Below are 13,838 nucleotides of genomic sequence, written 5' to 3'. Positions count from 1 at the left end.
CAGCCCCGCCTACCTCACAGGGTGTCTGTTGTGGGGAGGGGAAGGGAGAGGAGATTGGAAGATGCTCTGAGACTCCGAGTGAAGGGCGGGGTATAAATCCAATCTCATCCTCTCTCTCTTCCCTCTCGATGTAGCATCCTCTAAAGGCCCACATTTGGGGTGCGCATTGGCCACTTCTTCTGGGTCTCTCCCTCCTTGCCCCAGAGCTTCCTTGTTCAAGCAGTCGAGGCCACCGCAGACCCCCTCATCTGCAATTGGACTGCATTATGAAAATGGAGGCCGTTTGCATAAATGTATACAATTGACACGCTTTGTGAAAGTTGCCTTTCCCACGCCGCAGTTCAGAGGTGGGATGTTTCCCAGAAGCCACAAGAGAAGACAGACACACATAGACCACACACACGTCTCCCCACGCTTTAGGGTCTCGCCTAAAACCGGGAGTTTCAGATGTCAGATGTGTGAGGAGAATGAAGCAGGAAGTTCAGTTTGGTGGAGCCAGTCCGGTGTAGTTCATTATAGCTTCTAGGGAGAGTTCTCCCTGGGTCTGATCTAGAACCCGCTTATTTCTCTTTTCAGCAGTCCACGGTATCTGCAAAACTCTCCTCTGACACCAAATTTCAAAGGAATCCACTTTCTTCCTGTCAGCTTTCTTTATTGTCCAACTTTCACACCCCTAACACAGTAACGGGGAATACTATGGCATGAACTAACTCGATCCTCCAAGATTTTCTTATTGTTTACAGCCTTGCTGTTTGGTGTCGTGGTTAAGTGTGCGGACTCTAATCTGGGAGAACCGGGTTTGATTCCCCACTCCTCCACTTGCACCTGCTGGATGACCTTGGGCAAGCCATAGTTCTTGGAAGAGCTGTCCTTGAAAAAGAGCCGTTTCTGTCAAGAGCTCTCTCAGCCTCTGTCTGTTGTGTTTGTTGTAGGGACGGGAAGGGAAAGGAGTTTGTCAGCCGCTCTGAGACTCCCTTGGGTAGTGAAGGGCGGGGTAAAGATCCAATCTCTTCTTCTTCATCGGTGCCTCTGGACGAAACGAAGCAGCTCTCTGTTCTGGACACGGAGTCTCCGAGTTTGTCTGTGCCCTCTTGTCGGCCCTCCAGAGGAGCTGGAACTGAATGGCCCCTGTGTGAGACAGTTTGTCGATGAGTTCAATACCAGTCTGAATAGGGCCATCTTTTCACATCTCAGAAGCTCAGCAAGGTTCAGCCCTGGTCAGTACTTGGATGGGAAGCCACCAAAGAAGTCCGGGGTTGCTACGCAGAGGCAGGCAGTGGCAAACCACCTCTCTTTGTCTCCTACCTTTACATGGATGGCCCAGGCTGGAGTGATCTCATCACATCTTGGAAGCTAAGCAGGGTCGACCCTGGTGAGTACTTGGATGGGAGGCCACCATGGAAGTCCAGGGTTGCTACGCAGAGGCAAGCAAGGCTGATGGGAGTTGGAGGTGTTTAGCCTGAGTAAAAAAGCAGTTATCATTAGGGTGGAAAGTGCCATCAAGTCTCAGACAACTTATAATGACCCCATAGTGGTTTCAAGAAAGATGAACAGAAGTGGTTTGCCCTTGCCTGCCTCTGCGTAGCAGCCCTGGACTTCCTTGGTGGTCTCCCGTCCAAATATTAACCAGGGCCAACCCTGTTTAGCTTCTGAGAGCTGGTGAGATCAGGCTAGCCTGGGCCATCCAGGTCAAGGTGTGAGACATTGTGAGGTGGTTTCCCATTGCCTGCCTCTGCGTAGCAACCCTGGACTTCCTTGGTGGTCTCCCATCCAAGTACTAACCAGGGCTGACCCTGCTTAGCTTCCAAGATCTGACGAGATCAGGCTAGTCTGGTCCACCCTGATCCCGGATAAACAAGAAAGTGCTGTCAAGTCACAGTTGACTCATGGTGACTCCACAGGGTTTTCAAGGCAAGAGAGGAACAGAGGTGGTTTGCCACTGCCTGCCTCTGCGTAGCAACCCTGGACTTCCTTGGTGGTCTCCCATCCAAAAACTGACCAGGGCTGGCCCTGCTTAGCTTCTGAGATCTGAACAGATTGAACTAGGCTGGGCCATCCAGGTCAAGGCAAGAGACGTCCAGAGGTGATTTGCCATTTCCCGCCTCTGTGTAGCAACCCTGGACTTCCTCTGTGGCCTCCCATCCAAGTACTAACCAGGCCAACCCTGCTTAGCATCCAAGATCTGAGCAGATTGGGCTAGGCTGGGCCATCGAGGTCAAGGCAAGAGACATTCAGAGGTGGTTTTGCCATTGCCTGCGTCTGCGTAGCAACCCTGGACTTTCTTGGTGGTCTCCCCTCCGAGTACTAACCGGGGCTGGCCCTTTTTAGCTTCCGAGATCAGATCAGATTGGACTAGCCTCGGCCATCCAGTCAGGGCCTGATTCTCATGGTATGCACCCCCAGTCCACCAAAGGAGGGAAGGCAGCGTGGTGTAGCCCGATCTCGTCAGATCTCAGAAGCTAAGCAGGTTCGGTACTTGGAAAGGGGACCGCCAAGGAGGCTTCTGCAGGGGAACGCAGTGGCAAGCCACCTCTGCTTAATCACTTGCCTTGAACACTCCTTCCTGGGGTCACCCTAAGTCAGCCGTAACTTGACGGCACAACAAACGCACACAGTCCCCTGGCACCTGGTTGTTGTTCAGTAAGCTGAATGTTTTCCTCTGGTCGAGCATGAGGAACTCACCCAAATTGCTCTGCGCCTTCCCTTCCCCAGGGTCCACTGCTTCTTCCACTTGATCCCTTTGGCCAAGCAAGGGAATTACGCCATCGTGGCCAACGTGGAGAGCATGGATTACGACCCGCTGGTGGTACGGCTCAACAAGGACATCAGTGCCACCGAAGAAGCCATGGGCGCCAGCCTTCAGCAGCACAAGTTCCAGTACATCTTTGAAGGTCAGTGGGTTTCTGGCGGCCTGGGAATGACGGGCCCCGAGGGGGGCTGGGCAGGGAGGGGAGACGCCCATCATATGGGCAGAGACGTGATTGGCTGGATCCAGGCGGGAGGTTGCTCAGTGAGGAAGGGGAAAGGAGCGCTTGAATTCCCAGCAGCTTCCCACAGCGGCTCACCGAAGCGGTAATCGTGAGCCGGGCCTGTATCCTTTCCGACTGCAGTCGGTGGCCGCTTGGATTGCCTGAACCCCAAAAAATTAAGAACATAAGAGAAGCCATGTTGGAACAGGCCAATGGCCCATCCAGCCCAATACTCTTTCTCACACAGTGGCCAAAACCCAGGTACCATCAGGAGGTCCACCAGCAGGGCCAGAATTCCAGAAACCCTCCCACTGTTGCACCCCCAAGCACCAAGAAGACAGAGTGTCACTTGTCCCAGACATAAGAACATAAGTGAAGCCATGTTGGATCAGGTCAATGGCCCATCCAGTCCAACACTCTGTGTCACACATGGGCCAAAACCCAGGTGCCCTCAGGAGGTCCACCAGCAGGGCCAGAATTCCAGAAACCCTCCCACTGTTGCACCCCCAAGCACTAAGAACACAGAGCATCAATGCCTCAGACATAAGAATATAAGAGAAGCCCTGTTGGATGAGGCCAATGGCCTATTCAGTCCAACACTCTGTATCACACAGAGGCCAAAGCCCAGGGACCTTCAGGAGGTCCACCAGCAGGGCCAGGACTTCAGAAGCCCTCCCACTGTTGCCCCTCCAAGCACCAAGAAGACAGAGCATCACTGCCCCAGACTTAAGAACTTAAGTGAAGCCATGCTGAATCAGGCCAGTCCAGCACTCTGTGTCATACAGTGGCCGAAACCCAGGGGCCATCAGGAGGTCCACCAGCAGGGCCAGAACTCCAGAATCCCTCCCACTGTTGCTCCCCAAGCACCAAGAACACTAAACATCAGTGCCTCAGACATAAGAACATAAGAGAAGCCAATGTTGGATCAGGCCAATGGCTCATTCAATCCAACACTCTGTGTCAGACAGTGGCCAAAAATACCAGGTGACCTCAGGAGGTCCACCAGTGGGGCCAGGGCTCCAGAAGCCCTCCCACTGTTGCCCCTCAAGCACCAAGATACTGTTGCCCCAGGCAAATGCTCATATCCCAACAACAGTGCCCTTAGATAAATTGGCCCAGAATAAGTTTACATGTTGTGTGTGTCCTTTTAATGGTTTGAAACTGGGGTCCTCGACATGGTGTCCGTGGGTGCCATTAGTGCCCACTAACACTTCTTGGAGCCTGCAAAGTGTTTTTAGTAGGGCCAAGTGGAGATACGATTGACTATACTGATGTTTAAAAATGTTGCTTTGGCTCCCCCGAAAATGGCCCTTTTGGGCTGCTGTGGGCCAATTCAGATTCTCTAATCTGAATCGGCTTGCCGTTGCGGAAATTCGGCCCCATTATATCCTATGGACCATTGACGTCAGTGGCGAAAACATAGGGTATATCCTGGGGGCTGGAGGGGAGGGGGTTTGAGGGAGAGGCTCCAAACTCGCAGGGTAGCTGCTGGAGCCTCTCCCCAAGATACCACCCAAGTTTGAAAAACATTGGACCAGGAGGTCCAATTCTACAGGCCCTCAAACAGGTTGCCCCATCCCCTTCATTGTTTTCTATGGTGGGGAGAAAAGGGGCAACCTGTTTGGGGGCCCGTCGAATTGGACCTCCTGGTCCAATGTTCTTCAAACTTGGGTGGTATCTTGGGGAGAGGCTCCAACAGCTACCCTGTGAGTTTGGAGCCTCTTCATCAAACCCTCTCCCCTCCGGCCTCCAGAATATACCCTATGTTTTTGCCATTGACTTCAATGGCCCATAGGATATAATGGGGCCGAATTGCCACCGAAATTCGGTGACAATTCGGGGGCAAGCCGATTCAGATCAGAGAATCTGAATCGGCCAGCAGCAGCCCGAAAGGAGTCCGAATGGGCCATTTTCGGGGGTGCATTTGGTTCGGACTAACCGAATGCACATCCCTACTCGAGACCCCATTGGGGAGAAAGGTGGGGTATCAAGGAATTAAGCGAGAACATAAAGTGAACCTAAATTCAGAGGTTTTCCCCCCCTTCTGTACAAAAATTGTGACAGCCATTTTGTGGCTGGCTCCACCTCCTGTGACAGCCATTTTGTGTCTGGCTCCGCCTCCTGTGTTAGCAGCCATTTTGTCGCTGGCTCCTCCTCCTGTGACAGCCATTTTGTGGCTGGCTCCACCTCCTGTGGTGGCAGCCATTTTGTTGCTGGCTCCTCCTCCTGTGACAGCCATTTTGTGGCTGGCTCCGCCTCCTGTGTTAGCAGCCATTCTGTGGCTGCACCCACCATAACATTTTAGAATGCCAAAGGTACCTTCAGGCTCAAAAAGGTTGGGAGACCCCTGCTTTAAAAACGAACCTCGCCCTGACTGGTGGCCCGCTCCGTGTTCCTGACCTCTGCCTTCCCTCCCCCAGGTCTGGGGCACCTGATCTCCTGCATCCTCATCAACGGGGCCCAGTACTTCAAGCGCATCAGTGAGTCGGGCATCAAGAAGATGTGCAGGAACATCTTCATCCTTCAGCAGAACCTGACCAACATCACCATGTCCCGGGAGGCCGACCTGGACTTTGCAAGGTGAGCCCGAACCTCTGCTTCTCCTAACATGGTGGCCAGAAGCTTCCTTTGAGAGATTTAGCTTGCCCACCAAGGAGAGGTCAGGCTTGGGAGGGGGAGGGGAAAGCTCAGGTCCTGAGATGTGGGCTAGAGGGGCCCGTGGTAGAGCAGTCTTCCTGAAGTGAAGCGACTCTGGATTTGAAAGGAGGGACCCTGATCAGGCTAGCCTGATCTCATCAGATCTCGGGAGCTCAGCGAGGTCGGCCCTGGTCAGTATCCAGATGGGAGACCACCGAGGAGGTCCTTGTTCGTCTGGAAATCAATTGTCATAGTGAGTGGGAGATCTCTGGGCACCCCCCTGAGGGTGGCAACCCTCAACTGTTGGAATCATAGACTCAAAGGATGTTAGAGTTGGAAGGGACCTTGCAGGTCATCTAGTCCAACCCCTTGCACTCTGCAGGAGCAGAGCCGAAAGACAGCCCCGCAACATACCCAAAAGATGGCCATCCAGCCTCAGCTTGAAAACATCCAGCGAAGGAGCATCCACCACCTCCCGAGGCAGTCTGTTCCACTGCTCAACCACTCTTACAGTCAGGAAGTTTCTCCTGATGTTTAGCCGTTATCGACTCCCTTGTAACTTCCACCCATTAGATCTAGTCTTGCAATCCGGCGCAAGAGAGAATAGATCTGCTCCATCTTCTACATGACAGCCCTTCAGATATCTGAAGACTGCAATCATATCCCCTCTAAGCCTTCTCTTTCCCAGGCTAAACAGACCCGACTCTTTCAGCCTTTCCTCGTAAGACTTGGATTCCAACCCTCTCACCATCCTGGTTGCCCTCTTCTGGACACACTCGAGCTTGTCAACATCCTTCCTAAAATGTGGTGCCCCAAACTGGACACAGTACTCCAGGTGAGGCCTGACCACAGCAGAACAGAGCGGAACGACCACCTCCCGTGATCTGGACACAAGGCTTCTGTTAATGCATCCTAAGATTGCACTAGCTTTCTTCACAGTCACCTCGCACTGCAGGCTCATGTTTAGCTTGTGATCCACCAGAACACCCAGATCCCTTTCACGTGTGCTGCTGTCAAGGGATTTGATATGTGTCCGGTCAGTGCCCTGAGATCTCCTGGATGCCACCTTGATTTCCATGGTGGAAGAAAAGTGAGGAATGAGTTTTGCATGCGTGAGCACCTCGCCTCCAGCCCCAGCCTTCCACACGGTACACGGGGCCGTTGGGAAGACGCTTTCCCAAATGCAAGGCCTCGGCGCTTGTGCATGTATGACTTAACAACACAGAAGGGCTGCTCACTCACAGAACTTGGCGCAGTTGACGTCCTCCACAAATGCACGCATGTCAGAGTCATAGAATCACAGAATGTTAGAGTTGGAAGGGGCCTTGCAGGTCATCTAGTCTGACCCCCTGCACTCTGCAGGAGCAGAGCCGAAAGAGAGCCCCACAACATACCCGAAAGATGGCCGTCCAGCCTCCGCTTGAAAACGTCCAGCGAAGGAGCCTCCACCACCTCCCGAGGCAGTCTGTTCCACTGCTCAACCACTCTCACAGTGAGGAAGTCTCTCCTGATATTTAGCCGGTAACGACTCCCTTGTAATTTCCACCCATTAGATCTAGTCTTGCAATCCGGAGCAAGAGAGCAAGCCCCACGGCAATCAGTCCCAACAATGTTCCTTCATAAGGATCAAGTTTATTGAGTACAGTAAAGGAAGGTCGTCTGTGCATACATTCAGTGTTAGAGCTAACCCTAAGGGCGGGAGAGGGGGAGATATACTAGGTTCAAGGGTCGGGGGGGGGGCTGATGGAGGTGAGCCAATCAGGGGTGCCAGTGCAGCGCACCTAAATTAACGGGCTCGGATCCCCAGGCGAAGCAAAGAGAGCGAGGTGCCAAGGTCGGACGCCTATGCTAACAGATAAGGCAACAGCGAGAGAAATGAAAGTTAACATTCCAGCACAATAAGACGTTCACCCATCAGCCGACTGCCTCTCCCCACCAACAATGGCAGCATAGCTGACAACGCAGCTGCCTTCTACGGGGTCAGGCCATTAACAGAAGAAGAGCCCTGCTGGATCAGGTTGGTGGTCCATCTCAGTCCAGGATCTTATGAAGAAGAAGAAGAAGAAGAAGAAGAAGAAGAAGAAGAAGAAGAAGAAGAAGAAGAAGAAGAAGAAGAAGAAGAAGAAGAAGAAGAAGAAGAAGAGATTGAATTTATACCCTGCCCTTCACTACCCGAAGGAGTCTCAGAGCGGCTTACAAACTCCTTTCTCTTCCCCTCCCCACAACCCTGTGAGGTAGGTGGGGCTGAGAGAGCTCTTGGCAGAAACTGCTCTTTTTCAAGAACAGCTCTTGTCAGAACTATGGCTTGCTCAAGGTCATCCAGCCAGGTGCAAGTGGAGGAGTGGGGAATTAAACCCAGTTCTCCCAGATTAGAGTCCGCACACTTCACCATGACACCAAACTGGTACACCCTCTCCGTCCAAAAAACACAATACCAACAAAGGGAAGGCGTGCTCATCCTACGCTTATATAGATCGTCCTCTCCCATTGCGACAGATGGGAACTCTTATTGGCAGGCAGCAGTGCCTGTGAAGCTTTGGAGGCTCCCGGCTTGTGTTCCCAAGCCTGGAAAACGCCACCCCCATTGTCGTCTTGCATTTTCACACCAGGGTTTCTGAGTAGGTTTCATTTTCTGAGCTGCACCTAAAAGCTCTGAGATTTCTTCAGAGACCACGTGCGTGCTGAATGTCACCTCCTGAACCCCAATCTGGCCAGAATTCCGCCCGGGTTTTGGCTCGCCCCGTGGTTCGTGCCCATCCCTACTTATTTGCACAGAGGCCAACCAGATGTTCTGACCAGTAGTGGTTCTCTGGGACCAGAAGAAGAAGAGGAGGAGGAGGAGGATATTGGATTTATACCCCGCCCTTCATGCGGAGTCTCAGAGCGGCTGACAAACTCCTTTCCCTTCCCCTCCCCACAACAGACACCTGTGGGGTAGGTGGGGCTGAGAGAGCTCTTTCGAGGGCAGCTCTTGTCAGATCTATGGCTTGCCCAGGGTCATCCAGCAGCTGCAAGTGGAGGAGTGGGGAATCAAACCCAGTTCTCCCAGATTAGAGTCCCGCGCTCCTAGCCACTACACCAAACTGGCTCAAACACAGTCTTTTCCAGCCCTGCTGCTGGAGGTGCCAAGGTGAATCCTGAACCTTCTGCATGCAAAACTCGTGCTCCACAAATGATACCCCCCCCTTTGGCTGAGATCTGTGAGCGATCGGGTCGATTTGTTACACTTCTTAGGCAGATACAGATGGCAGGATCCTGTTTGAAAGCATCTGTTCTAAATTGCACATGCCGTCGCCTGGCTGAGCAATGGTTCTCATTTGGCTCCCTGCATCCATAAAAAGAACCCGGAATCGATGCCTAGAGACCCCCGGGGAATTGTATTTCAAGACGGGCTGCCAAAACCCAGGCAAAACACGACAAGTTTCAATCCATGCAAGTTTCTGAGCAATACGGCTGCCTCAGTTCTGTGCTGATTTCGGACTGGTTCTCTTCCCTTCTGTATCGCTAGCTAGGGTAGAGACAGGCGCGTAGCCACAGTGGGGCACCTTGGGGCTAGGCCCCCTGACTTACTGGCAAGGCCCCACCACTTCCCATTCAGCCCCACGCCCCCAAATGGCAGCAGGTGTGGGGAAGGAGCCAGGTGTTCCTTCAATTCAATTAGCCAGTGCCCCCTAAGAAATGTAAATGCCCCCCCTACTGAAAAAATCCTGGCTACGGGCCTGGGTAGAGAGCTGTTCAAGGAGACCTGGCCAGCTTTATCGCCCCAACCTATCGACAAAGAGGAAAAAGCTCTCGAGTCACTGTACGGCAGGCATCCTCAACATGGTGCTCACGGGCACCAACACCTTTCCCGGTGCCCCGTGAAGTGTTTTTGAAAAGTGGGAAGGGCCAGGCAGGGCTGTTGCATAGCAAGACTTCTGATTGGCCATTGGACATCTGATTGGGGGTGCAGGTTTTTTAAAATATCGCTTAGGCGGCAGCTGCCAACGCAACACAAGGACTTTGGCTGTGTGATTGAAGGTAAGCTGCGGCAGCCATTTTGTGACTGGCTCCACCTCCTGCGGCAGCCATTTTGTGTTGGAGCCTATCGCACTGTAGCTGCGATCACACACACTAAACAATCCACTTTCAATCCACTTTCGAAGTGGATTTTGCCATTGGAAATCTGACTGGTGGTGCAGGTTTTTTAAAATGTCGCTTAGGCAGCAGCTGCCGCCACAACACAAGGACCTTCGCCGTGTGACTGAAGGTAAGCTGCGGCAGCCATTTTGTGACTGGCTCCAACTCCTGCGGCAGCCATTTTGTGTCAGAGCCTATCACACTGTAGCTGCAATCACACACACTAAACAATCCACTTTCAATTCACTTTCAGTCCACTTTCCATGTGGATTTTGCCAGCACATAGGAAAATCCAGTTGGAAAGTGAATTGAAAGTGGATTATTTAGCGCAGGGGTGTCGAACTCATTTGTTATGAGGGCCGGATCTGACATAAATGTGTGCCATCAAAGGTAACGCCAGGTAGCAGAGATATAGATTTTATAAAGGGCACAAACACAAAGTTTTTTTTTTAACTTAAAATAAAAACATGCTTAAAACAATAGCACCCTTGCAATATTTTGTTTATTTAACAGTGCCTGATAACTGACACCTCTTGCTCTGGATTATTGCATAAAAATGTCTGTGCTGTTGCGATGAGTGTGCTGTTCAGGTGTGAATCTGTAAGCTGCAACCCGACTTTTGATTTATTGACATTCACCACAGAGATCTCATGCTCAGAGTTCTGAGTCTAGGACCCAGGTTAAAACATGGATTGGCTAAGCGATCGAGAGAGTCTGGCGAAGCAAGCTGTGATGCAGCAGCAGCAGAACCGGAAGCAGGAGACGGCTGCGGGCCTGATAAAAGCCCACCGGGGGGGCCTTATTCGGCCCCCGGGCCACATGTTTGACACCCCTGATTTAGTGTGTGTGATCGCAGCCCTCGTCAAAGTTCCAAAGGCGTCTGAGGGCACAAGAAAGGTTGGGGATCCCTGCTCTCTGGCCTCGGTTCATGTCCACAATTCTCTTTCTCCCCATTCTTTAATAGCAAGAATCATTCAACGGTAGTATACCGATCATTTACCATACCGGGGTGAGCGTCTGGTATAAAAATATTTGGTTCTGTGCACCTTTCCCAGGTCAGGTTAGCTGTGGAGCCATTACATGCAACTTGACTTGCTTTTTTGAGACATCTGGGTCGTTGAGATCTAAATAGCCATACCTATTACTCTGCAACTTGATTCTGTCTTGTTGTCTGCCCGTCTGCCGTGCTCCAATTTGAATGAAGCGTCCCAAGTCGCCTTTCACATGGGGTACAGATGCCTTGATCCGGGTGGCCTGGGCGAGCCCCATCTCATCAAATCTTGGGAGCTAAGCAGGGTCAGTCCTGCTTAATATTCATATGGGAGATCACCAAGGAAGTCCAGGGTCGCTAGACAGAGGTGAGCAATGGCAAAGTGTCCTTGAACGTCTCTTGCCTTGAAAACCTTCCAAGGTCATTCTTAAGTCAGCGACAACTCAATGGCCCTTTCCGCCGCCACCACCACAGATGCAACTTGATGTTGAGGATCTGGTTTTGGGGCAAGAGGCCGGCCTCGGCGGGGCTGGTTCACCTCCAGGGCGCCACCTGGAAGTATTGGTTTGCTCTTCTTGTCGCCTTCCAGTTTGGTGCAGTGGTTAAGTGCGCGGTCTCTAATCCGGGAGAGCCGGATTTGATCCCCCACTCCTCCACTTGCACCTGCTGCATGACCTTGGGAAAGCCATAGTTTCTGTCAGAGCTGTCCTTGAAAACGAGCAGTTTCTGTCAGAGCTCTCTCAGCCCCGCCTACCTCACGGGGTGTCTGTCTGTTGTGGGGAGGGGAAGGGAAAGGAGTTTCTAAGCCACTCTGAGACTCCTTCAAGTAGTGAAGGGCCGGGTATGAATCCAATCTCCTCCTCTTCTTCTTCCTCCTCCTCCTCTTCTTCTTCTTCCTCCTCCTCTTCTTCTTCCTCCTTCTCTTCCTCCTCCTCTTCCTCCTCCTCCTCCTCTTCTTCCTCCTTCTCTTCCTCCTCCTCCTCTTCCTCCTATTCTTCTTCCTCCTCCTCTTCCTCCTCTTCCTCCTCTTCCTCCTCCTCTTCTTCCTCCTCGTCTTCTTCCTCCTTCTCTTCCTCCTCCTCCTCCTCTTCCTCCTCGTCGTCTTCCTCCTTCTCTTCCTCCTCCTCCTCTTCCTCCTCCTCCTCTTCTTCCTCTTCCTCCTCCTTCTTCTCCTCCTCCTCTTCTTCCTCCTTCTCTTCCTCCTCCTCCTCTTCCTCGTTTTCTTCCTCTTCCTCCTCCTCCTCCTCTTTTTCTTCTTCTTCTTCTTCCAGACCGAGTCCATCTGCAGTACAGCCCTGGAGAGGCACAGGAGGAGCCGCGTGTTCCTTCCCCTCTTCTTCTGCAGTCGGCCTTGAAACCCAGGGAGGCACCCCCAGATCCCCTCTTCACTGGCCAGTTGGCCCTGAGACCCGAGATCTTGAACCTGGGCTGCAGAAGCAGCCCTGTAGCCAGAAATTTTGGGCTGGTTAGGCAGGGGCTGGGGCACCGGGGCAGCAGGAGCAGAGAACGTAAGTAGATTAGTGGGGGTCGGGGTAGCAAAGGAAAGAGGCGGCAGGGAGGCTGGGGAAGTAAAGGGAAGCCGTCCACCGCTTCTGCTCAGTTTCACTCCCTTCCGATCAGCTGATTGGCGGGGAATGAAACGTACCAGAAGTGGCAGGACGGCTTCCATAAGAACCTAAGAGAAGCCCATGTTGGTTCAGGCCAAAGGCCCATCCAGTCCAACACTCTGGGTCACACAGTGGCCAAAAACACCAGGTGCCACCAGGAGGTCCAGCAGTGGGGCCAGAGGACACTAGAAGCCCTCCCACTGTTATCCCCCATGCACCAAGAATACAGAGCATCACTTGCCCCAGACCGAGAGTTCCTATCTAGACCTTGTGGTGAATAGCCGCTGATGGACCTCTGCTCCATATGCTTATCCAATTCCCTCTTATAAGAACATAAGAGAAGCCAGTGTTGGATCAGGCCAGTGGCCCATCTAGTCCAACACTCTGTATCACACAGTGGCCAGAAATACCAGTGCCATCAGGAGGTCCACCAGTGGGGCCAGGACATTAGAAGCCCTCCCACTGTTGTAGCTGCCGCCACCTCCTGTGGCAGTGAATTCCATGGGTTAATCACTATCTGGGTGAAGAAATCCTTCCTTTTATCCCTTCTAACCCGTCTGCTCAGCAATGTCATGGAGTGCCCACAAGGAGTTCTTGTGTTGCGAGAAACGGAGAAAAGGACTTCTTTCTCGACCTGCTCTATCCCACGCATAATCTTATAAACCTCGATCATGTCACCCCTCAGCCGTTGTTTCTCCAAGCTAAAGAGCCCCAAGCGCTTTAACCTTTCTTCATAGGGAAACCTTCCTTCCCTTTCCTTCCCCAGCCACCCTGCCACTGCGGGGCAAGGCACACTGGGGGTGGGTGGGTCTGGCATCCTCCTGGGATGGGGCAGGGCTCATCCGTGGTGGGGCTCTGCCCCCAAATGCCCCGCCATGACTACAGTCTTGAGGACAACTGAATTGGCATGCAACCTTCCTTGCCATGCTCCTACCACTCGGTGAAAGATGCTGAGCCAGTCCCGAGCCTCCAAGGCTCACCGTGTGTTTTTTTAACCAGCGCCGCAACTCACCGTGGTCGTGGCCGGGCGCCCAGGTTAATGGAAGCAAGCGTCAACACGCGGCCTCGAAGAATTGCATTGATTTTGCAAATAGATACGAGCCGCGTGGGCCGCTCTCGTGCTACCCGATTGTCTCTCTGATCTTGGCAGCCCTCGTCTCAGCCACGGACAGCTGAGCCGATGAAATATTCATCAGGATATTTTTGGGGTCAGGAATCAAAAGGCCTGTCTGGACGGAGGAGAAAAGGCTTTGTCCCCCCCCCCATCTCCGGACTCGGATAATTCGAGCAATAATGGAGGGGGGGGGGAAGGAACCTCTCCGCCTTTTGTCCGTCTTCTTCTGAGACCGAATTAGATGGGTGAAGGAGTCCGACTCGAGTAGATTTCGGGGGAACAAAGTCCGCCGGCGAGCTTCAATTATGTGGATTCTCATGTGGGGAATGATCTCATTACTGAGTTAGCCTATTCGTAATAACATCGACATGGGGGAATTACAAAGAGACACCTAAGCGGGG

At 52.6% G+C, this 13,838-nt stretch overlaps 1 protein-coding gene across 1 annotated transcript in view; it reads left to right on the top strand.

The window, feature by feature from the left end:
- Positions 1 to 13,838, top strand: part of EXOC4 (exocyst complex component 4) — an 87,148-nt gene that overhangs the window by 45,086 nt on the left and 28,224 nt on the right. The window contains exons 5-6 of the mRNA XM_015426627.1: positions 2,713 to 2,891; positions 5,390 to 5,549. Of these exons, the coding sequence (XP_015282113.1) occupies positions 2,713 to 2,891; positions 5,390 to 5,549 (339 nt within the window). The remainder of the gene's footprint in view (positions 1 to 2,712; positions 2,892 to 5,389; positions 5,550 to 13,838) is intronic.

Source organism: Gekko japonicus, unplaced genomic scaffold (genome assembly GCF_001447785.1).
Source record: "Gekko japonicus isolate JY-2015 unplaced genomic scaffold, Gekko_japonicus_V1.1 scaffold1982, whole genome shotgun sequence".
In the NCBI taxonomy this organism is placed as follows: domain Eukaryota; kingdom Metazoa; phylum Chordata; class Lepidosauria; order Squamata; family Gekkonidae; genus Gekko; species Gekko japonicus.
Note: the sequence above shows the minus strand (reverse complement) of the source record. Positions and strands in the feature narration are given on the sequence as shown.